The sequence below is a fragment of the Mustela lutreola genome, chromosome 6 (assembly GCF_030435805.1).
Source record: "Mustela lutreola isolate mMusLut2 chromosome 6, mMusLut2.pri, whole genome shotgun sequence".
NCBI lineage: Eukaryota > Metazoa > Chordata > Mammalia > Carnivora > Mustelidae > Mustela > Mustela lutreola.
In genome coordinates this window covers 120,097,847-120,120,122 of record NC_081295.1, presented here as the reverse complement: position 1 = coordinate 120,120,122, position 22,276 = coordinate 120,097,847, and the positions used below count along the sequence as shown (strand labels likewise).

The 22,276-nt window shown below is 56.4% G+C and overlaps 3 protein-coding genes across 31 annotated transcripts in view; 2 read left to right on the top strand and 1 right to left on the bottom strand.

Annotated features, from left to right (window-relative positions):
- The first annotated feature begins 375 nt into the window (after window positions 1-375).
- PHF1 (PHD finger protein 1) lies at window positions 376-5,880 on the top strand. 14 transcript variants are annotated; one of them, XM_059178663.1, is made up of 15 exons: window positions 381-957; window positions 1,661-1,836; window positions 1,989-2,070; window positions 2,181-2,276; window positions 2,670-2,770; window positions 2,877-3,025; window positions 3,225-3,320; window positions 3,470-3,538; window positions 3,674-3,797; window positions 3,912-3,979; window positions 4,141-4,245; window positions 4,369-4,558; window positions 4,648-4,742; window positions 5,014-5,091; window positions 5,195-5,331. In XM_059178663.1, exons 2-15 carry the CDS (start codon window positions 1,678-1,680, stop codon window positions 5,235-5,237), a joined length of 1,455 nt encoding a protein of 484 aa, XP_059034646.1. In that variant the 5' UTR covers window positions 381-957; window positions 1,661-1,677; the 3' UTR covers window positions 5,238-5,331. The 14 variants fall into 14 exon arrangements, 11 of the variants coding, with proteins under 11 accessions (XP_059034644.1, XP_059034643.1, XP_059034649.1 ...); XM_059178662.1 differs by having other exon boundaries at window positions 383-957; window positions 5,011-5,091; XM_059178657.1 differs by having other exon boundaries at window positions 385-957; window positions 5,238-5,880.
- Window positions 5,881-5,989: 109 nt separating this feature from the next.
- Window positions 5,990-7,598, bottom strand: CUTA (cutA divalent cation tolerance homolog). Of its 2 annotated transcripts, none has more exons than XM_059178671.1 (6): window positions 7,485-7,598; window positions 6,881-7,089; window positions 6,657-6,716; window positions 6,500-6,545; window positions 6,328-6,377; window positions 5,990-6,217 (listed from the first exon to the last, which is right to left on the bottom strand). In XM_059178671.1, exons 2-6 carry the CDS (start codon window positions 7,060-7,062, stop codon window positions 6,091-6,093), a joined length of 465 nt encoding a protein of 154 aa, XP_059034654.1. In that variant the 5' UTR covers window positions 7,063-7,089; window positions 7,485-7,598; the 3' UTR covers window positions 5,990-6,090. The 2 variants fall into 2 exon arrangements, with proteins under 2 accessions (XP_059034654.1, XP_059034653.1); XM_059178670.1 differs by lacking the exon at window positions 7,485-7,598 and adding an exon at window positions 7,350-7,483.
- A 1,958-nt stretch (window positions 7,599-9,556) lies between these two features.
- SYNGAP1 (synaptic Ras GTPase activating protein 1) overlaps window positions 9,557-22,276 on the top strand; it is a 31,941-nt gene continuing 19,221 nt past the window's right edge. For 5 of the 15 annotated variants that reach the window (XR_009354797.1, XR_009354798.1, XM_059178626.1 and 2 more), the window contains exons 1-4: window positions 9,558-9,817; window positions 13,290-13,411; window positions 15,529-15,634; window positions 21,806-21,897. Coding sequence is in view for 13 of the 15 variants with exons in the window: in XM_059178626.1 (XP_059034609.1) it covers window positions 9,751-9,817; window positions 13,290-13,411; window positions 15,529-15,634; window positions 21,806-21,897 (387 nt within the window). In the remaining 2 variants the exon portion in view is untranslated. Of the gene's footprint in view, window positions 9,818-13,289; window positions 13,412-15,308; window positions 15,423-15,528; window positions 15,635-15,798; window positions 15,845-17,734; window positions 17,871-17,953; window positions 18,035-20,779; window positions 21,689-21,805; window positions 21,898-22,276 lie in introns of those variants that run through there. The other 10 variants (XM_059178629.1, XM_059178628.1, XM_059178625.1 and 7 more) reach the window with 8 other exon arrangements.

Below are 22,276 nucleotides of genomic sequence, written 5' to 3'. Positions count from 1 at the left end.
CCTTTCCCTGCCTTCCCGTTCGAACCGCCGGGGCCAGCCCGCCCGCTGCCTATTGGCTGGCTCTCGGCGGCGTTACCGCCTCGCTGCTAGCTCTCCCGGCCGGTGCACCCGCTCTGGAAGCGCTGGGCGGGATGCACGCCCGCTGACTCGCTCGCACCAACCGCTAACGGCCACCGCCCCATAAAGGAGGGACTCAATCTTCCCAGGTGCCGCGCGCGGAAGGGGTCACGCGTGCGCAGAAGCGCGGCCATGGTGTGGGGGGGGCACTTGCCACGGGGAGGGCGGGGCCGGGGGCAAAGGCGGGAGGAGGGCGGGGCACTCGAGGGAGGAGGGCGAGGCGGGGGCGAGGGAAGGGTGAATGGAGGGCGGGGTCGTGAACTGGGGCCGGGGGGCGGGACTTGGAGTGACCATGGAGGTTGGGGGGGCAGTTAACGGATGTGGCATGGGGCGGGGGCCAGGCTGGAGGCCGGCTGCCGGGAAGGGGGGGGATTCCCTCCTGCCCCGAGGGCGGGTCTCCCTCCGAGGAAGGGGCTGCGGGGATTCCCTCTCCCTCTGGGCCTTGACTTCCCACCCGCCCCATACACGGAGAGGCCACCACTCGCTCGGCGCCCTCCAGGCCCTTTGGAGGTGAGGGAGGTGGGGTGAGGTGGTGCCCGCCCCCCCCACCGGCTCCTCCTTCCCCCCAGTCCTCCCCTCCCACCACCCTCCCCCCGAGCCGGTTTGTCCCTCCCCTCCACTCCCCTCCTTCCCTCCGCCGCCTCCTCCTGCCGCTGCCGCTGCTTTGGCTGCTGCGTCATACGCCCCAGAGCTGCCGGGACGGAGGGGCTGGGCCTGGGGACCCCCCGGCCCTTGCCTGCCCGCCCTCCGACGCCCAGACGTGCCCTCCCCGCGCGGGGGGTTCGCCTCGGTCTCTCGCGTCTGCCTCTGCCCGGCTCCCGGCGGCCCCAGCTGTCACTGGTAAGGAGGCGGCGGGAGGCGCCCGTGGGGTGGGGGGGTGCAGGGAGCCGGGGGTCGGCGCGCAGGGCGCGGGCGGGAGAGCCTCGCCGCCAAGGCATCTGTTAGCGCTGGGCGGACTCAAGTCCCCTCTCGGACTCGCCGTCATGGGGAGTAGAGACCGGGACTGGGACACGCCCCCCTCCCGGGGCACTCAGGGAAGTTATCTAACCCGGGGGCAGGGAGCCCCGTATTTGAGGGTGACCTGACATAACCTGGCGTCAGGATGATTGTTCTGAATGAGACACGCGGGCCCAGGGAGGCAGAAAAGCTTCCAAAACGCATCTCTGGGTAGCAGAGCACCCCAATTATGATACCTCCAAACTGGAGAAGGTGACAGTAGAAGCTGAATGGTAACCTTTGCTTCTGCAATCATCATTTCTCCAAAACCTCAAGGCCAGGATATAGTACCCCAGGGGAGCTCTGGAAGCTGGGAAACTATAGAGAACTAGGTTGGGGAATGTGGTGGGGGGTGTTAGGGAGAGGAGAGCCAGTCATCAGAGTTGGAAAAGCTGGAGTCAAGAAGCTTGGGAGGGGTGCTGTGTGGTTTCCTATCAAGGTGTCTCAGATGTGGAGACTGGAACCATGGTTACTTGAATCCTTGAGGCAAAGAAAAATGGGGAGTTGCTCAACATTCATAACCTTCTCCCATCCCACTTCTGGCTAGGCCCCCCCCAGGATGCAATGGCACAGCCCCCCCGGCTGAGCCGCTCTGGTGCCCCCCCACTTTGGGACCCAGCCTCCCCTGCTCCCACCTCAGGCCCCAGGCCTCGTCTTTGGGAGGGTCAAGATGTGCTGGCCAGGTGGACGGATGGGCTGCTATACTTGGGGACCATCAAGAAGGTAAGGGATTTGATCTCTGACCTATTATCTTTCCCCCATTCTCCTTATGGAGTTCTGATTCCTGCGTCGTCGATCTCTGACCTATTATCTTTCCCCCATTCTCCTTATGGAGTTCTGATTCCTGCGTCGTCCCCTGTGCTCATCCATTCCAGGTGGACAGTGCTCGGGAGGTGTGTCTGGTCCAGTTTGAGGATGATTCCCAGTTTCTGGTTCTATGGAAAGACATTAGCCCCGGTGAGACCCTCGAGTCCCAAGCCTGTGCATGCCATGAAAAGCAGAAACCTGGCATGGGGGATGGAAAGGGGGCTTAAGGATAGGCCCCACAACACTGTGTTCCCTCACAGCTGCCCTCCCCGGGGAGGAACTTCTCTGCTGTGTCTGTCGCTCTGAGACTGTGGGCCCTGGGAACCGGCTGGTCAGCTGTGAGAAGTGTCGCCACGGTGAGAGGGCAGGACACCTGAATGGTCCAGCTTGCTGAGCCTTCCAGGCTGCCTCTCAAGTCTTCCCTCCACCACTGGTCCTTATGCTACCTGTCCTGGCTGAGTCCCCAAGCCACTTGCTCTGGGCCAGTCTCAACTCTATAACCTCACTCCCTTCCAGCACAGGGGGAAACAGCCATGGAATGGGGAGGTGTGAGGTTTATAGACAGAGGGTGGTTTAGATACACCCTTTTCTAACCATAAGACCTCCCCAAACCCTTAGGAGTCTGTCCCCTAACCTGTAAAATAAGGGTAATTCACCCACTACAACCAGATCATGGTCAAGGATGAAATGAGGTGGCTGAGACCCCTCCTGTCCCAGTTGCTAGCACCATCAATATTATTGTTATTCAGCTTATCACCAGGACTGCCACGTTCCAAGGGCCCCCGCTCCTGGAGAAGGAGAAGGCACATCTTGGGTCTGCCGCCAGTGCGTCTTCGCCATTGCCACCAAGGTAAGTCACTTTCCTGTGGGAGCCTCCCATCCACAGCCTCTCCCAAGCCTTTCTGTGCACCCCCCCTGCACCCCTCTGAAGCAGGTTGTCCATTTCCTGTCTGCAGAGGGGGGGTGCACTGAAGAAGGGCCCCTATGCGCGGGCCATGCTGGGCATGAAGCTGTCACTGCCATACGGACTAAAGGGGCTAGACTGGGACGCTGGACATCTGAGCAACCGGCAGCAGAGCTACTGTTACTGTGGTGGCCCCGGGGAGTGAGTAATGATGGATGGGGGGCAGCGGGGCTTTAGGGAAGGAGTGATGGCAGTGCGGGTAGGGGAAGCCCAGGGAACGAAGGAGGAAGAACAGGATGAGGGGAATGCTGAAGAGGACAGAAGGAGGTGGTGCAGAGGGCATGGGGTGCCTCAGGTGGGGGCAGTGTCTGGAAGTCACGAGGCCTGTGCCACCCCTCAGGTGGAACCTGAAGATGCTGCAGTGCCGGAGCTGCCTGCAGTGGTTCCACGAGGCCTGCACCCAGTGTCTGAGCAAGCCCCTCCTCTACGGGGACAGGTGAGCCAGGAGCGCGGCCTCTGCTCCATTTTCTCCCCAGCCTCTGAAGCTTGATTCCCCTGCGCACCCCGTCCTTGTGAGTCCTCCATAGCCCGGTATGGTCTCCTGGCATAAGGTGTGTTCTCTCCTTCCCTCTTGCCCACTTCCAGGTTCTATGAGTTCGAATGCTGTGTGTGTCGGGGGGGCCCTGAGAAGGTCAGGCGGCTACAGCTTCGCTGGTAAGCTGACATGACCTCAGCATAGGTCCTCTCAGCAGCCCCAGGAGGTCACCCGGTGTGCCCCAGCCTCCCACCTCGGGACCCTCTAGGCTTTTGCAGTGCTGCCACAACCCTGACAACTTAATATTTCTTCAGGGTGGATGTGGCCCATCTTGTCCTCTATCACCTCAGCGTTTGCTGTAAGAAAAAATACTTTGATTTTGACCGGGAGATCCTTCCCTTCACTTCTGAGAATTGGGACAGTTTGCTCCTCGGGGAGGTAAGGGGTGGTGAAGCTTTGGGGGGTGAGGGGGGAACACAGAAGTATAAAAAAAGGGGGGGAAGGGAGAGGGACCACTGCTCCCCTGACCCCTTTTGCACCCCCCTTCCCCAGCTCTCAGACACTCCCAAGGGAGAACGTTCTTCCAAACTCCTCTCTGCTCTCAACAGCCACAAGGACCGGTGAGTTGGAGGGGGGCTCAGAAAGAGAGACAGATACAGAGGCCTGGGAGGAGAGGGGCTGCAGCTCCCCTGGAAGATCATTTTTGAAAAGCACTGAGTAATGGCATAGAGGGGCCCTTTATTACTGCACTGACCCTGTATCATTTCTCTCCTCACCCCAGTTTCATTTCAGGGAGGGAGATTAAGAAGAGGAAATGCTTGTTTGGTCTCCATGCTCGGATCCCTCCCCCTGTGGAGCCTGCTACTGAAGATGGAGCCCCCACCAGGTCACTGGTCCAGGGTGGATGGGGAAATCCTCAGGGTATTAATGGGGGAGGCATACCTATGGAGATGGGGAGGTCTTTGGGGTGTCCGGGAGGGGGCTGGGGGGATAAGGAGGCCTCTTACAGCTTCCCTTCAGGGCAGGGCCCTGGGGGAGGGGTCTCACGTCCCCTGGGGAAGCGCCGGAGGCCGGAGCCAGAGCCCCTGAGGAGGAGGCAGAAGGGGAAAATGGAGGAGCTGGGGCCACCCTCAGCAGTGCGCAATCAGCCCGAGCCCCAGGAGCAAAGGGAGCGGGCTCGTCTGCAGAGGGCACTGCAGGTACAGGGGCAGGGGGATCCCCATGAAGCCAAATGGTGGTGTGGGAAGGAATCAAGGGTTATCTCTTAGTGCTCTGCTCCTTCTTTTAGGCCTCCGTGTCTCCACCACCCCCCAGCCCTAACCAGAGTTACCAGGGCAGCAGCGGCTACAACTTCCGGCCCACAGATGCCCGCTGCCTGCCCAGGTCAGTGTTCCTTCACCCTCCAACCAGTTGCATACCCCTAGAATCTCTCTTCCAATTTTCTACATCCTCTGGACTTTCTTACCCAGAATTGTTTTCCATCTCCCCCTTGGCTACTGACTTCTTATCCTAGAGACTTTCAGAACCAATGTCTGATCCCTAATATTCTAGGGCTGGGGATGCGTTGGGGCTGTTTGAGCTCTGCTCTTCTCAGTGGGAGAGGGTCCTCTTCCCCTGCTTCAGGTCCTGACTTTCCCCTCCCCAACCCCAGCAGTCCCATCCGGATGTTCGCTTCCTTCCACCCCTCTGCCAGCACCGCAGGGACCTCTGGGGATGGTGAACCCCCAGACAGGTGAGATTCTTCCCCTTTACCTGTGCCACCCGTCTTCTTCATGTCTGTGCTCTTAAGTTCCTCAGTCTCTAACCCGATTTCTTTGTGCCTCTGATCCAAACAGAATCCTTATCTGCATCGGACTCACAACTGCCTTCTCTCCCTAGGTCACCCCTGGAACTTCACATTGGTTTCCCCACAGACATCCCTAAAAGTGCCCCCCACCCGATGACTGCCTCATCGTCCTCAGTCCCAGTCCCCTCCCCAGGTCTTCCTAGACGCTCAGCACCCCCTTCTCCCCTGTGCCGTAGTTTGTCTCCTGGGACTGGGGGAGGAGTCCGAGGTGGGGTTGGCTACCTGTCCCGAGGGGACCCTGTCCGGGTCCTTGCTCGGAGAGTACGGCCTGATGGTTCTGTGCAGTACCTGGTTGAGTGGGGAGGTGGGGGCATCTTCTAAACAACCTGCCTCTGCCTACCTCCCCGTTCACACACACCGGCACTTTCATACCCTGACCTCTGACCTCACCTACAGCTGGGATGTACCTGGGGAGGTGCGGGGGATAGTTCTCCCTACTGCCCAGGCTGGAATCCAGGTGGGAGTTTGGGGAAGAGGCTCTCTCTTCTCTACTCCCTTCCCGATTCCTGACCCTTACCCCATCCCTCTTCCCATTTCCTTTGATGTTATTTTGTTACAGCTTTTTAAATATTTTTTAAAATTATTTAACCCCTGGGGATGGAGACTTGAGGAGGGAGGGGGGGATGATAAAGGATCCCGGACTCTGTATGATTGAAATAAAGGTAAATAAACAGATCTAGCAGCCCTGGGTCATTCTGGAAGATGAGAACACAGCGACTAGCGCACTTTTAGTCTTCCCAACCAAATTCACACACCTGACAAGGAAAAAGGAAAAAGGCAAAAGGCAGAGAAAACCAAAGACAGGATTTATTAGGGGCCCAGTCATCTCCTGGAAGTTAAAGGGCATGAAGTATACAAGGAAAACAATGGCATAAACAGGGTTTCTCATGGTAGGACTGTGCTGGAGTCTGAAACAGACTCTGTAACCTGGCGTACCCAGTGCAGGTATGGGGAGTTTCCCTGCTCCACAGGCAATGCAATCACCTCAGCCACTTCGTAAGGGTGCACAGAACTGTGAAAACATGGGGGGCAGGGATCACTCAAAGATCTACCTAAAGGAGCCCACCCCCGAGACTGCCCAGCAAGTGCCACCCTCACCACTACCCACGTCCAAGTTCTCACCGAACAAAATCTGTCAAAGCGGGAACCAAGGAACTTTGGGTTTTAATCATCTGTGAGGCAAAATACAAACACGACTGAATCAAGGAATGGGGCTGATTTCAGGATCTCAGGTGAGGGAATGGGGTCAGGGTCAGGGAATCCAGTTTTCACTGGATGGGGAAATGTTTCTCACCATCAGCACCTCATTGTCCTCCTCAATCTTTCCTTTCCACTCATAGCTGAAAAGGTCAGGGAAAGAGTGTTGAGGGAGCAAAGATTGCCCTCAAGGAAAAGCACTGCCAATCAGCCCCTAGAGTTAGGCTAACCCCCCAACTCCTATAAGGACTCACATGGATGTAATCTGAGGGATGAGGTTAACGCAGGCTGCCAGGCGCTTCTCCACCACAGCCCTGAAGGAGAAGAGAGAGCCCCATTCAGAACGCCCCACGACCCGGATTTTTGCACTGGCAGCCCAGAAGCACGGTTCCAAAGCCTGAGGTCAGGCAGGAAGCTGCTGCACTCTTCTCTCCCACCCGCAACTCGCTCCTTCCTCGCTCCACACCGAGGTCCCCACCTGGCGATCTCCTTGGCGACCTTCTCGTTGGGGCAGGTGACAAAGGCTGCAGAGACCGAGCCGGGAACATAGCCGGAGCTCGAGGCGGGCGGGGGCTGGGACGGGGGGCTTCCTGAAGCCATGGACAACAGAGCTCGGGGGAGCAAGAGAAGGCGGGAGGCCACAGGCAGCAGCGCCGGCATCCAAAGAAGCGACAGGAGCAGAGCGGCCTGGGAGCACGAAATGAACAGGGTGTCACCCCACAAATACCCGAGGAAATTGCATCTCGAGAACCCTTGACTTGGATACACAGGCTCTGCCTTCCCTCTTCTGCACCCCGAAAGAAAAGGTCCCTGAAGCTGGGAGAGAAACTTGAGAAATTAAGGCAGACTCGGTCTCCACTCCCTCCTCAGGAGCCAACCTCTAAGATTTGGGGTGAGGGTGGTGGTCGAGGCTTCGAGGACCGGAAGGGACGGGGCCGGTCACTCACCCCTCCGCCGAGCAGGATTGCGGGAGCCCGCCCCCCCCTCATGCAGCCTATGCTGGTTGAGGAGGGTTGAATATCAACAACCGCACGTAACGCCGCGAAGGGACCCCAAGCCCAGGAAGAGCGGCCTCTTCTTACCTGGGTCGCACCCACGTGATAAGAAAACAGGGCACACCACGTGACAGTAGAAGCCCGCCCGAACTTCCAGAGCCAGCCAATCCTGGCCCACACGTGGCCCACCTTGCCCCGCCTCCCTTCGGGGGAGGAGCAAAAGGGAATTTGGCCAATCGAGGGCCGGTTCTGCAGTCATGCACGGAAATGGCGCGCTCGTTTCCGTGTAAAGCGGAAACGGCCAATGGCCGGCTGAGGAGAGCCGCAGCGGCGTTCCACTGTCACGTGAGGGAGCGGGTCTGTCTCAGGCGGCTGTCCCTCAATGGGCTGCGCGAAGAGCCCAATCGCAGGCCAGTCCCGCAGGCCACGTGATGAGAGAGCTGGCGCTAGAAAGGGGGGCTGGAGACCCCGCCGACTCGATGCGTCAGGTTGTGGAGTGGGGAGATAATCCTTAAACCCCAGAATGTGCCAAGTTAGAGCCCTTAAACTGTTTCCGAGGCCTTAAGGAGTGGCAGGGTCTGAGAAGATTGAACCTCAAGGGCTGAAGAGAGCGCCCCCTGCCTCTTTGATTAGGAGTGACATATGCCTAAGTTGGGTAATGAACCATAATCTGAGAAACCAGCTGTCCCTGGACAGGGGATAGGATAATGGTTAGGCAGGGATGGGCACGGCGACACGATGGCTAGTTGGGAAAGATGCATTTTAAAAGGACAGAATGAGCCCTGCAAATGGGATAGAGGGTGATGAAAATGGGGCTGAGGGCAATTCAGCCTTCTTAACTGAAACCCCCAAAGGTTGAGACAGACTGGTGAATGGGTGGGGGGTGGAGAAAGGGAGAAAGAGGGCTTCAGGTTGGGGATATGGAGGACTCCAGGAAGTAGTGATGGTCCTTTTGTCCCTTACCCCTCTCCTATTTAATTCTCTAGGAGTGGTATACCTCTGAATCTTGGGTCTCCTTCCCTTAACCCATCCCCCTAGGAGCCGGGACCTGTCCTACATAACTTCCCTGGGGCCCAAGCACATCCAGTGACCCAAAAATGGAGAGAGGGGCCAATGAGAGGAGAGAAAGGTGGGAGGAGGCAGCAGAGAAAAGGCTCTTGCCACTCCCCCTCCCCGGTATTCCCCGTCCTTTCAATGTTTGGGGTCTCCAGTCTGCTGGTGGGTGTAGCTGGGCCTTTATAAGAGTTCTCTCATACCTGTGTCTCTGGGGATGGGGTCTCCCTGAGATCTATCTGTCTTTGGGTTTGGGTTTGTTTTTGAGCTAGATCTCTGTAGGGCCTTTCAGTATTTGCAGTGGATCTTTCTTGGGACTAAGTTTCCTTTTTGTTTGGGGAATATCTGTTTCTGGGACTCATCACTCTCTGCGGTCTTTCAGACTCTTCTTCATGAGTTCGGGGTCTCTGCATTCTGTATCTCTGAGCTGCATGAGTGTCTGTCCCTCTCTCTCTCCCTTCACCTCACGCTCAGCCCCCAGGTCTGGAGTTTATCTCTTGAGTTATCAGTCTCTGAATCTGCAGTTTCTCTTTTCTGAGGTAGGAGTCTGGGGTCTGGTATCTCTCTCTGGATCTTAGTCCTCTGAGAGCTAATTCTAGGTCTGGGTTTTTTTCTGAATCTGGATCTCACCTTTTTCTTTGACTCTAGGTGTCTGATCTTGTTCCTGAAAACCACCACCTGATTCTGGAGTCCAAGGTTTCTGTAGCTGTGGAGAACCTTTTGAAACTGGACACTCATATTTTGACCTCTGACCCTTCTCTCAATAGGGGATCTGGGATTTTTTTTTTTTCTTGAGATTGGAGTCTCTTTTCCTCGAGATTTTGAGTTTGTGCCTCAGATTAACACCCTGCCCCCCCGGAGGTGGGTAGCAAGGCATCTTTCCCTGTGGGTCTGGGGTCTCTCTGTCTCAGCATCTGAGGTCTACATTTTCAGAACTGCACTCTCTCTCATTCTGGTGTGTTTTTGAGGCAGGGGTCTCTTTCCCTGATTCTCACTGTGTAGGGGTGGGGGGTGCAGAGTCTCTCTCTCCTCCTCCTCCTGCTCTCTCTTCTGTCGCTCGCTCCCCCGCCCCCCTCTCTCTCTCTCTCTCTCTCTCTCTCTCCCGGCTGCCGCTGCTGCCGTTGGCTCCTATTCTCCTCCTCCTCCTCCTCTCTCCTCCTCTCCGCTCCTCTCTGCTCCTCTCTCCTCCTCTCTCCTCCTCCTCCTCCTCCACCTCCTCCTCCTTCTCCCCCTCTCTCTCCCCCTCTTTCTCTCTTCTCTTTCTCCCCCGTCCCCCCCCCGCCCCCTCCCCCCAGGCCTGATGAGCAGGTCTCGCGCCTCCATCCATCGGGGGAGCATCCCCGCGATGTCCTATGCCCCCTTCAGAGGTACGGTGGGGAGGGGAGGGGGAGGGCCAGTTGGGGGGGCAAGAGGGGGAGGGGCAGGGGTGGGGGGGGGGAGCAGAGCCAGGGCCAGGGAGGGGAGCAGCTGAAATGGAGGGAGAGAGAGGAGGACTGGGAAGGCAGGGATGGGAGCAATGGGGAAGGAGGGATTGGAGGCCAGAGGATAGGGGTAGATAGGGGCCGGAGGGGCCAGGAAACAGGCTTAGAAGGGGGCGGAGGGCAAAATGATGAAGGGGAAAGAGATTGCCAGAAGGGGTGGGATGATAGAGGGAAAGGTTTGGGGGAAGAGCTGCAGAAATAATTTGGAGGTGGGAGCTGAGAGATGAGGAAAATATTAAGGAAATAGACGGACAGTCTTAGGAAAGGGGCTAGGAGGGGGAAATGAAAACATAGGGGTGAAAGGAGAAGCAAAGAAGATGGGGGTAGAATACGGTGAAGGGGCCCAGAGAATGGTAGGGGGTTGAAAAAGAGAGGAGGATGGAGGGAGAGAAGAAGGGGCCAGATGGAGAGAGAGGGAGGCAGTGGGGGGTGGGGGGGATGGAGGGTCCAGATGGAGGGAAGAGAGGAGAGAGGGAATGGGCTGGGGGAGGAGAGACCAGGGCAGGGGGAGGGCCAAAATTATGTGTGTGTTTATTGAGGGGGGAGGGGGCAACAGAAGTAAGATTGAGTGATGGAAGTAGAGGGCAGGTTAGGACCCTACCCCAGACTCTGACCCTCCTTAAGGCTTTTGACCAGTGAAATGTAACCCCTGGGGTCCTATCTACCCCCTTCACTTCACCACTTGTTACCCCCTCCCCCACCTCCAATCCCTATTACCATTCCCCCTCCCTCCTCTGGTGTCCATCACCTATATCTTTCCCCCCAAATGGTGTCCGTTCCTTATATGAGTCCCCCTTCTGTCCTTCTCTTGTATCAGTCCTTTCTCTGGTCCATTCTCTCTCCCTCTCTTCTGTCTGGTAGCTCCCGTATATCTCTACCACTTCTTCACCTGTCCTTCATGACCCCCTTGTCCTAGTACCCCTGTTAGGTATACCTCATTTCTTCTGCCCCATGTCCACTTGGGCTCTTCTGGTATATTTCCTTGTCCCTAGGGATTTACTCTCCTTTCTCCCTTCTTTTCTCTTGATCCGTCCCTATGATTTGTCCCCTAGCCCATCCTCTGTCCCTACCCCATTCCCTGCCTTGTTGCTGCAAGTCTGTGCCTACCCACTTTCCCCTAATACCTCAGCTCTTTACCACCCAGTCCTCTTTTCTCATCTCCTCTACTTCCTGGGGTGTTGGAGATTTGGGTGCAAAGATGCAGGTTTTGATGGTTGGAACAGGACCTAGAAGACCTCATCTGAGCCCTGTGGGACTTCTTTTTTTTTTTTTTTTTAAAGATTTATTTATTTATTTATTTGACAGAGAGAGATCACAAGTAGGCAGAGAGGCAGGCAGAGAGAGGGGAGGAAGCAGGCTCCCTGCTGAGCAGAGAGCCCGATGCGGGACTCGATCCCAGGATCCTGGGACCACGACCTGAGCCGAAGGCAGCGGCTTAACCCACTGAGCCATCCAGGCGCCCAGGGACTTCTTATCCTAGTAAATTTTTCCCTTTTCTCAGCTGTGTTAGTCTGTCTCTTGCATCTGCCTCCCGGAATCATCCTTACTTAAGTCTAGACAGTGTGTGTGTATGGGGGGGGGGGGTTCCAGAGTTGCTTCTGAGCTGAGTTCCCTGGGGCCTTCCCTGCTCCCAGGAGGAAGGTGTCCCCTGACCTCTAACCTGCCACCCTGTAGCCACAGGCTGAACCAGCCCCTCCCAGAAAGATCATATGGATCAAGGGCTTTCTCCACCGGGAGTCCTCAGAGCCTGAGTGCAGCCATCGCTTTGCCTGCAGCATGTGCAGCCTCGGAGCCTAGGGGGGACTGGTGATCTCTGTATCTAGAGGGTTTCGGATAGACTCTCTGAGATAGCTTTGAGATAGTGAAAGTCTCAAAGTATTGGGATTTCTAAATAAATGTATTCTAGGGGTTCATCTCTGACTCTGATCTGCAGGTTGGGTAAATTTGAAGAACACATTCATAGAAAGGGGCTAGATTTTTCAAAAACTTTTCTACTCAGGTAATCAGTTAGAATGGAGCTTAATGACCAGTTCTTTTCCTTCATGATACCCATGATGAATTATCTTGTAAAGGTGACAGAATTTGATTTTTCTTCCTCTAAATTCTTTCTCACGGCAATACCTTAAACCTATTTTCTCTCACTTTGAGGTCTCCAATTTGATTTCTTTCTTACTTCCATAGTGCCTCTTCCCTGTGTCCCTTTGATGGTATATGGCATTGGGATTTAAAAGAGAGTGTGCAGAGATAAGGGTGAGGGAAGAACAGCTTAGTTGGGTAAGATGCCCCTGGGGGCATCTCTGAGTATGGGCAATGCTTGGTCTACTGTTTGTCCCCACCCCCAGCTTGAAATTTTGGAGGCCCCCTCTCTGTCCCAGGCCTGGATTTTCTATTCTTCCTTCCCCATTTCTTCCTCAAGCTCCTTACTGTACCTTGGAGAGTTTCCTCACCGGTGGAGTTGGCTTCCATCCTGTCCTTGGAGACTAGGAGAAGTAAGGGGTCGTTATGGAATCTTTGATCTCTGGGCATGGAGTGGGAAAAGAGATCAATTCAATCTCTGTTCATCCTGCCTCCTCACTCTCTAGCCCCTCCCAAAACCAGATGTTGGCAAGACCTATCCTCCCCCTACCACCAGAAGAACCAGAATTTTCCCAGAGTTGAGCAGGGCTGGGCTAGAGGAGGAGGGAGCTGAGAATAGAGAGGCAGGAGGAGAGGCCCTCTCCTGTCCCAGACTTTGTGAACTGGTAAGCTCCCTCACATCTTCTCTTTTCCAGATGTTTAGCTTTCAGAATTTCATGCCCAAATGTTCCTATACCCCTGGCGCCATTCTTCTTTCCCACAGCTGTGTAGCTTTCTCCTCTCACTCTCTTATAGCTGGGGAAGCCACCTTCCCTCCAAGTCCTTGTCTTCTGTGGTTTTTTGGGTGCCCTCCCTCTTCCCAGGCCCCCTGCCACCACCATTCTATGTGCTTCTCTTCTGCCAGTTCTGCTGCATCTTCCCTCCATCTTTTCATTTTTTGGGTGTGGAGAGCACCACCACCTTTCTCTGCCTCTCAATGTGTATGTACCCTTTCTGTCATGATATAATTCCCCTCCCTGAACCGCCCCTCTATATTTTTTCCTGCAGTCTACAGAGCCCCCATGTGATGTGATTTCCCCTCCCCTCTCTCCTCCCAGATATATAGGCTCGTCTTCTGTTCCTTTAAATAAGTTACCATGTGCCTCACCCCCATCTGTGATCTCCAAGGCGGGTGGGGTCTTATTCTCTTACTTTGTGGACTCTCTTCTTGCCATTTTGGGCCTCTGTCTCCTAAGTGCATAGAACCTCCCTTACCATTTCTGTGTGTCTCTGTCCCCCCCAGATGTACGGGGACCCCCTATGCACCGAACCCAATACGTTCATTCCCCATATGATCGTCCTGGTTGGAACCCACGGTTCTGCATCATCTCGGGGAACCAGCTTCTCATGCTGGATGAGGACGAGGTGAGCAGAGTGGGAAGGTTGGGGAGACTTCTGGGTAGCATGGGAGAATGTAGAAAGAAAGATGAGGAAAATCCTCATTAGTGAAGGGGTGAGAGGTACAGAGAAGGCAAAGGAGAGAGAAACATTTGCAAGTGGTCTGAGGAGGGTGGCCATTGAGGTTTGGGTTGGGGTGTGCAAAAGGGTAAACATTCTGTCACCTTCGCTGGGGGATCTTTCTGGGCCCATAGTGTTGGGGATGAGATGTGGTTCTGAAGACTTGGGGGTGGCTCCTGTTGTGGCCCTGCCCATATTGTGGGATAGGTTAGGATGGGAAAGGGAAGCTGAAGGGCTTGGAGAAGGGGTGGCAGGAAATGGGCATTGCTTTGGAGGGATCACCTCCCAAGTGGTCCTCGGGAACCCTCTCCTGTTCTTCCCCCATGCCAGCAAGACCCATCACTCATCACTCCCAGGCCTGCCCCTTTCGTGAGTGGGAACTGAGGGAAACCAGGACCAGGAAAGGGCCAGAAGGTCCTAGGAGAGATGACAGAAGTCAGTGGATCTTGGTGTGGATGGTGATGAAGACTGGGAAGGTGCCCAAGGTCAGGGTTTGGAGAGACCAGGAGAGCTTTCACCAAGGACATCAACCAGGAAAAAATATAAGGAAGGAGATGCCTGGGGAATCAGGGGAACTGAGAGTAGGGGACATTTTCTAAAGCAGTAGGAGTGGGAGAGGGACAGGGACTAGCCAGTGTGTGGGAAGTGGGGACCAAGTAGGGCCATTAGAGCCAAGAAAGTATGGGTTCTAACTGGGCACGGGGTCAGCAGTGGAGGACCCATCAGAAGAAACAATACAGATATGAAAGGTAGAGGCCCAGAGGTATGCTTTAGTGAGTGGGGGGGATTTGGGGGACCAGCTTTAGAGAGTGATAGGTAGCCTTGGAGACCAGTGAGGTGGTGAGAGGTGTTCCTGACACTGTTGGGGAGGGTGTGGTGAGGCAGGGGTAGAACTGGTTGGGGTTAACCAGGGTCTGGAGGGACCTGAGGGTCAAGGGAGAGTGTGGAGAAGCTGGCTAGAGCTTCCAGGTCACAGGGTGAAGTCCAGGTGTCTAGGGGAGGACATGATGACTTTAAAGGAAAAGGTGGTTTGGGAGTCCAAGTTTTAGGCATTGGCCATTTGAGTGATTTACTAGTGGCCGCCAGTCTTGATTAGGTTGGGGTCTGTAGGATCATTGAGGGGAACTGGAACCAATAAGAGTGGGGACTGTGGTGAGGATTGAGAGGGTGGGATAACAAAGGAATGACAGAGCTGGGCAAAAGTCCAGGGGAGGTGGCCAGCAAGCTGAGGGGCAACGGAGTGGCTAGAGTCTGGAGTGGGAAGGGTGTGGGAGGGGATGGATAGATGAGCAGTGTGTAGGGCCACAGGGGGCTGGAAGTAGGTGGATTGTGGACCTGGAGCTAGGGACTAGCAAGGTGGGGTGGTTCTTGTAGGGGTGGAGAAGATTGGAGGATTGGAGCTGGGGATGAGGCTCAGGAAGAGGGAATGGCTCAAGAGAAGGAGGCAAGTGAAAGGTTGAGCAGGGGCCAAGGGAAGGAGATGAAGGGTGGGGGAAGGTGACCAGGCCCTTTGAGCGGGGCGGGGAGGTTGGGTCCCAGTCTGGCCGAAAGCCGGGCCGTGGGAGGGAGACAAGCTGTAGATCCTGATTATAAATGCAGCTTCTGCTACCCCCGTGACAGGCACGGAGGGAGGGAAGGTGGTGAGGGAGGTGGGAGGTTGGGAGGAAAGCGGGGAGAATGGAGGAACTGAAGGTCAAGGGGAAAGGGGATTACCAGAGTAGCAGACTCCTGCGGGGTTGCGGGAAGAGCTGAGTCGGGTTTGGGAGAATTTCCCGGAGGGTGTTTCAAAAGAAATGAAGGGAGGAAAGAGGAGGATGGGATGGGAGGGAAAGGAGGGAGAGAGACTTGGAGAGAGAGGGGAAAGAGAAACCGACTCATCCCGAGATGCTTAAAGAGCGTGCAGGAGCAGGGGCCGAAGGTGGGCAGGCCCAGTGGAGAGGGAGGTTCATCCTTCCGTGGTGGGGGAGGGAAAGAGGAGGGACGGCCTGGGCCGGTGAGGTCTGACACACCCCCGCATCCCCTAGATACACCCCCTTCTGATCCGGGACCGGCGGAGCGAGTCCAGTCGCAACAAACTGCTGAGACGCACGGTCTCCGTGCCGGTGGAGGGGCGGCCCCACGGCGAGCATGGTACGGCGGCCGAGCAGGCTCTCGTGCCCCGGACAGTGACGGGGAGAGGGCTGAAGGTGGACGGGACTGCAGGGGAGGGGGGGAGTCGGGGAAATGAGGGAGCTGTCAGGGGGTGGGAGGAGGAGGAGACACGGTCTCTCATCCTGCGAGTGGGAGCCTGGAAGGAGAAGGCGCCCTCCTCTGGGATCTGGAGCGGGACTGGGGCTATGGGTGAGAGGCCCCAGTGGTCTTTGCTGTGTTTCGCTCTCTTTTTGCTCTCCAGCAGCGAAGTTTGCCTGTTTTCCTGGTGCTTGTAAAAATAGTCTCCTTAGATCTTTAGCTTCCTGTCCGTGCGCTCCTGCCCCTGCCCCTCCCAGCCCTTGGTCTGGGATCGTGGAGAGAACGACCTAGTTCCTGCCCTCCCCCCAGACCTCTGCCCCACCCCCACGCTCCTGTTTCCTTTTCCAGACCTTCTGGCCTGTGGGCCCTCCCTCTTTTCTTGCCCCCCTTTTCTCTTCTCTTCAACTGCTTCTATTTTCTGCAGTAATGTCACCCCCTTTCTCTTTTCTCTCCCGATTTCTCTTATTTTCCCCATCCCTCTTGATTCCTCTGTCGCTCCCCTCTGCTCCCGGTGGAACTTCATCAGACCCCCATCATCTCCTTTCTGTCTGTCTGTAGAGCTATCTGCTCAGTCTGTCTCTCCAACTCTCTCCCTCTCTCCATCTGTCTCTTCCCCTCCCTCCCTCTTTCTGCCCCCCCTCCACCCCCCTCTTTAGTCATTTAAAAAAAGATTTTTGTCTTCCTGAGAAGTTCGCTTAAAAGGTTTCCATGGGAACAGTGAGGGGAGATGAAGGCAGAGAACAGAGATCTGCAGCCAAGGTGCAGAGAGACGCCCTCAGCCCCTAGAAACCCCTTATCACTGCCCCCTACCACTGCATTTCCCTTCCAGGACTAGGGATCCAGTTCCTCCATCCCCCCAACCCCTGGTGACCCATTCTTCCACCAGCAGCCCCTTCCCTTAGGGATCCAGGCTCCCAGTTTCTCTTCCTCAAAGAGATCCAGTGTCCTGTCTCCATCCCTTAGCTCCCTATATATAGCCCTCTTCTGATAGGCGCAGGTCTGACTGCCCTTGGGGGCCAGCTCTGGGACCCTGGGTTGGTAGGTGGGTGGGTAGGGATGTGTGTCGTAGTCATGGAAACCTCTGACCATGGGGTAGGGGGGTGTGGAGAGCACATTTCTATGAGGCAAAGCCAGGTGGTGATGATGGTGTCTGTCACATCTGTGTGTGCGTGTGTGTGTGTGTGTGTGTCATGTTCATGTCTGGGAAAGATTTGTGTGTGTGCACATATGCATACCTGTGTGTCTAGGCCAGAATGGTCACATGCTCATGGAGCATGTTTATCATATGTCGGGTGGTTGATATCTCTGCCCACATAATCCCCATGTTTCTCCTTGTCCTGAGTCTCTTGGGGTCTGGGGTCTCTGGTGTGAGTCTCCGGTGTATTTTGGGTGGGGGCATCCGTGTTTGTTTGGAGTTGGGGATGATATGTGGAGGTCGTCGTGTTGAGGGTTCAGTAGGGGTTAGAAGAGGGTCCTGGAGTATATCTAGTTGGGGGGAAGGTCTAGTGAAGAGTTGATGATAGCTGGTGAACCTCTGGGGTTTTCAGGGGGACATGGAATCTGTAAAGGGCATAGAGGATAGGCAGGGACACAGGGATCTTTAGGGGCTTGGGGGCCTGGGTCCGCGAAGGTATGTGCTGAAGCTGTGGACGCTGGAGCCCAGGAGAGGTCGCCGGACCTTTGAGGGGCCTTGGAATCCAGGGCTCCTCCTTTGCTGGGTGGAGCCGCCGCCCCTCGCTTCCTCCGCGGTTTTGGTGGGGGGTCCTGCTCGGGAGGGGATGGTGGAAAGCCCGGTTGGTTTTGGGGGTCCCCTTGCCCCCCTCCCCCGTCTCTCTCGCGCTGTCTCCGGGCGACGGGGCTCGTGACAGAGGCGGCCACGGCAGCAGCGGTCGCCTAGCAACGGCGGCGGGGCCCGGGCAACGGCGGCAGCGGCGGGAGCGGCGGCGGAGGGAGCCCATCCCGCGGCCGTCACCGCGCGGCCGGCCGTCCCGGGCCCTGCCGCCGCCCCCAACGCGCCGGGCGGCGCGAGCCGGGCCGCGCCGCCCCCTCTCCCGCCGCACCCCGCCCCTCCCCCGCGCAGGGGCGGGGCCCCTCCCCCACCGGGGACACCCCCGACCCCCCCAGGGGGCGGTGCGAGGTAAGGGCGGGGCCGGGCGGACGAAGAGCGCGCGTGGGGGCGGGGGCGCGCGTGTGCGTGGGCGCGGGGAAGGGGGTGGGGAAGCCGCGGCGGCGGCGGCGGCGGCGGCGGCAGCTGCTCCCTCCGCATGTTCTCGCTGCATCTTCCGAGTGGGGGGAGTTATGGTAACTGGAGGGGGGCAGCGGAGGTGGGGGGTCGGGGACCGGCCTCTGGGGGGCCAGGGTCGCGAGCTCGCGGGGGAGGCCGGTGTGGGGTGGTCTCGGAGCCCCTTGGTGGAGACAGCAGCCCGTGTGTCCGTGTATGTGTTCGTGTCCATGCTCCTGCCCCCCGTGTGTCGATGCCATGTGTACCCGGGGCCCAGTTCCTCATGCACACATGTGCACCCAGCTGTGTGCAAGCCTGTCCTCTCTCATTGTGCCTCTGTCCGGTTCCTGCCTAGGAGGCTGCTGGGCCGGCCACTGGCCATACTGGTACATGTCACCTCTGACCCTGAGCTTGCATGTCCCTGGCTGGAGCTCACCTCCAGGCAGTCTCTTGTGTCTAGGGATGTGTGGCAGCATGAGCAAGATTTTCTCTGCCCTGGTGGCAGGTGTGTGTCTTTGCATGTGTTCCATCATTGGCCTGGGTATCTGTGTCAATCCCAGCATGGGTGTCCAGGGCGTGTCTGGATGTGGGTGGTGTGCAAGTGGGGGAAGGGAGTGCGTAAGTGAGCTTCTTGGAACCCTACTATATGTGAAACACCTTTGGGGTGGGCAGGTGTGAGCCCCTGCTCTGTCTGGGAGTGGGGACAGAAAAGGTGAAAAGGAAAGGAGTGGAGAGAAAGTGGAAAAGTGGGGAGAAAGGAGGTGAAGAGGAATGAGGGAGGTTTCGCCTGGAGAAAAGGGATAGCTGGAGAAGGGGAATGTGGGAGATGCTTGAGCCAGATTGAGGAAAAAAGAGGATAAGAGAGCTTAAGATGGGGAACTGGATGGGGATGGAGGGAGAAAGGATCTGGAAGCTGGGGAGGAGGAGTGGGGAGAGCAGAGAGGCCTGTGAGTAAAGCTGTTGGAGAGAAGTAAGGGGCAAGATGAGAGAGGCCACTGGTTCATGTAGGCTGTAGGATCAGGCTTAGTTGGATGAGGGATGGCCCCTCAGGCGTGGAGCCTGGCTCATGGTGGGGGGCCTGTCACCGCAGGGACTGTCAGTAGAGCTTCCTGTCCCCAGCACAGAGTTTTGCCCCTCATTTCTCTGCTCTGTCCAACTCTGTTCCTCATCCTGCTCTGGCAGCCTCCCTCCTTGGCTCCCCTCGAGAGCTGCCAGCTGGGTATGACAGGGAAGAAAGGCTGAAGGGAAGGTTAGGGATTTGGTGAATTGGAGGGCAGGGGGAGATTCTGTGGGTGATGGCAAGATTAGAGAGATTGAAGAGGCGGGAGTCCAAGCCCTTGCTGTGTGTGTGTGAGAGTGCGATTGTGTGTGTACACAGGGTGTGTACATGTGTGGGTGTGTGCACAATGCCTGTGTTACGGGTATGTGTAGGTGGCTGTTATGTGTGTGCATGCGTGTATACATCGTGTAGGGATGGGACTTGGAGACCCAGGATTGCAGGGTGCACTGACCAGGTTTGCTCTGTGTGTGTACATGCGTATGTGCCATGTTTTCTGTACATGTCACTGTATGCAGCATTCATAACAGAATGTCCTGTGTTTCTGTCACTTTCTTTTTTTCTACATGTTTTCCTTTTTTGTGGCAGTGAAAGTCTTTGTAAGCATTTGTGTTTGTGGCCTCCACGTACCTGTGACTTACGTGTGAGTTCATGGGTCTTAGTTCCTGGTAACATGTAAGGTTATATTACTTCCAAGAGCCAAGGAAGCCAGTTCGCAAATTGTTCTCTTTCTGTTAATTCTGTAGCTCCAAAGCAAAATTCTAGTCGATTTAAAGTTAGTCTTTGTGCCTTTCTTTATTAGAGGAGCTTGCATATGGAAGTAGCAGCTGAGTTTGGTTTCTTTGGAATGGGAGTGAGGCAGCCAGACCGAAGAAATGGAGAGACTAAGAAAAAAATATCCTGGCCCCTTAGATGCATTGTTGAATGTGTCCTAGATGGGTAATTGATGCATTTGCTCCTCATTTTCTCCTCCTTGGAGAGCAATCATGGATGCTTGCGTCGGAGTCAATCAAGGACTGGGGGAGAAGAAGGGGTTGTCCTGAGATGAAGTGGATGTGGTCATACTTCTCATGTGAATGAATGGTGTTTGTGCTTTCGGGGTACCAGGATACCTTGCTGTGATTGGGTCCACAGTATATTCAGGCATGTATCTTAGAGGTTAAACCAACTTCCTGTGTGTGTGTGTGTGTCAGGGTTAACTGTCCATTTCTGTAATGTGCTGCCCACATGATTGCCCACGGGACTGGGGCCACATGTCCACACCAGCAGCTCTCATGTGGGTGTCTGGGTCAAAATGTGTACTCTCCTATTGCAGTGTTCACATATGTCTAAGCATGTATCCCGTGGGGTATGTGGGCCTCAAGGTCTCAGAATGTGGATCTGTGGCACGCCCGTGCTCACAGTTGTCTGTATGTCTCATAAGCACCTAGATCCCTATTTTTTGTACTGTGGTTATATACACGTACCCCCACAGTTCAGTGTATGTTTCTGTGCTCTACACACTGTTCCCAAGGGTCTGGCTAGGGTTCCTGTGTCATGGAGCCCACATTTTTGTAGCCAGACCTTCTAACACCTGGGTTTTAGAAGCAAAGGGAAGCTGGAGACTGATTCTAGGGCAAGTTGCTGGCGATTTGCAATTCTGGAAGCAGACAGTGAAAATATAGCTGTGGTCCTCCCTTGTTCCGGAACCTAGAGAGTTAACAGGCAGCTCTTCCGGTCCCCCCTCCCAGTCTGTAGCTTCTTGTTGCCGTGGAGATGGTAGCCCCGCCCCTGATGCAGCACCTGCCCCCCCATTGGCTGCAGTGGTGACTGTGGGGCTGAAGGGGGAGCCCAGGCCTGGGCAGCCATTCTGGAGCTGGAGCCGGAGCTTGGCATCCCCCCACTTTCATTCTCCTCTAGCCCCTTTGCCCCTCTCAATTCCCAGAGCCTCAGCTTCCCTTCTTGAGCTGCCAACCCTCTAGACTCTTGGCGTCCGGCCTTCATCCGCATTCTCCCCCCCTCCTCCTCCTCTCCCTACCCTCACTTGGGAGTCCCCTGAACCTTCACTGCTCATCCTCCCCGCTCCCTGCCCACTCCCCCACTCTCCTGCATTCTTCTCTTTCCTCTGCCCCCTCCTTCCCTTCCCTCTACCCCCTCCTTCCCTTCTGAGTCCCAGCCACTGCAGTGCACGTGGAACGGGCCCCTTCTCCCCTCCCCCCCCATCTGCCCCTTCCTTGGATTTTCTGTCCCCAGGCTTCTTCCCCTGCCACTCCTCACAGGTCTCTTCTAAGACTTCCCCCTCCAGACCAGGGAGGGGGTCATGGGAGGCAGCCCTGGCTCTTCAGACAGACAGGGGTTCCAGGAGAGGGGAGCAGGTGAAAGATGTGTCCAGCTGAGGGGAGAGGAAAGCCTGCCTATGGGCAATGACCTTTAACCCAACTGCCCCCCCCAGCTAGCCCCTTCCTGGGGGGGTGGGCATCAAGGACCTAGCTTCCGTGGATCTTTGGTGTTCTTCTACCACTGGGGTTTTACTGACCCTCTCAGCCATGCCCTTCTGCTGACTGCCAGTCCCAGTCATGGGCCTAAGGCCTCCCACCCCGTCCCCCTCGGGGGGCTCCGGCTCGGGTTCTTTGCCCCCTCCTTCCCGCCGCCAGCCTCTCAGCCGCCGCTGCTCTTCCTGCTGCTTTCCGGGGGGTAGGTGAGGCTGGAGCTGAGGGGCAGAGGGAGGTGGGCGAATGGGCTGGGGTCAGAAGTGGACACCTGGGCTAACAACGACCCCTCCCAACCTCTCTTCTGGCTCTTTTCCCATCTCCAGAATACCACTTGGGTCGCTCGAGGAGGAAGAGCGTCCCAGGGGGGAAGCAGTACAGCATGGAGGCCGCCCCCGCTGCGCCCTTCCGGCCCTCGGTGAGTGAAGGCGCCTGCCAGATGTGGCTCAGCTGGGCTCCCTCCCCTCCAGCCCCAGCTGGAGTCCCAGCATTCTGAGAAAGGGGGCAGGAGAGAGAGAGAGCACTTGCCTCTCCCCACCTCTTTGGTTTCCCCCTCCTTGGCTCTGTCCCCCTGTTTCTCAGACCAGCCCTCCCACCTTCTCCAAGCTGGTTGTGTGTGTGTGTGTGTGTGTGTGTGTGTGTGTGTCAGTGCTTGCACCCGTTGGGAGCAAAGGAAGACAAATTGGTAGCAGGGTTCCTATCTCCATTTCCTCACCTCTAGAGGCTTCCCTTTTCTCCCATCCCACTTTCATCCAGGGACTCTTTCCCAGGTGAGGGGTGAGTAGGTAGAACTGACC

What these genes read in the sequence shown, in the direction of transcription:
- PHF1 (XM_059178656.1), top strand. Translation starts at nt 1,678, where the DNA reads ATGGCACAGCCCCCCCGGCTGAGCCGCTCTGGTGCCCCCCCACTTTGG. An exon ending in CCCCTCCTCTACGGGGACAG is followed by an intron (nt 3,321 to 3,469) that starts GTGAGCCAGGAG and finishes GCCCACTTCCAG; the next exon opens with GTTCTATGAGTTCGAATGCT. An exon ending in AGGCGGCTACAGCTTCGCTG is followed by an intron (nt 3,539 to 3,673) that starts GTAAGCTGACAT and finishes ATATTTCTTCAG; the next exon opens with GGTGGATGTGGCCCATCTTG.
- CUTA (XM_059178670.1), bottom strand. Translation starts at nt 7,391, where the DNA reads ATGAGGGGGGGGCGGGCTCCCGCAATCCTGCTCGGCGGAGGG. An exon ending in CAATCCTGCTCGGCGGAGGG is followed by an intron (nt 7,090 to 7,349) that starts GTGAGTGACCGG and finishes TCGTGCTCCCAG; the next exon opens with GCCGCTCTGCTCCTGTCGCT. An exon ending in GCTTTGACAGATTTTGTTCG is followed by an intron (nt 6,218 to 6,327) that starts GTGAGAACTTGG and finishes ATGTTTTCACAG; the next exon opens with TTCTGTGCACCCTTACGAAG.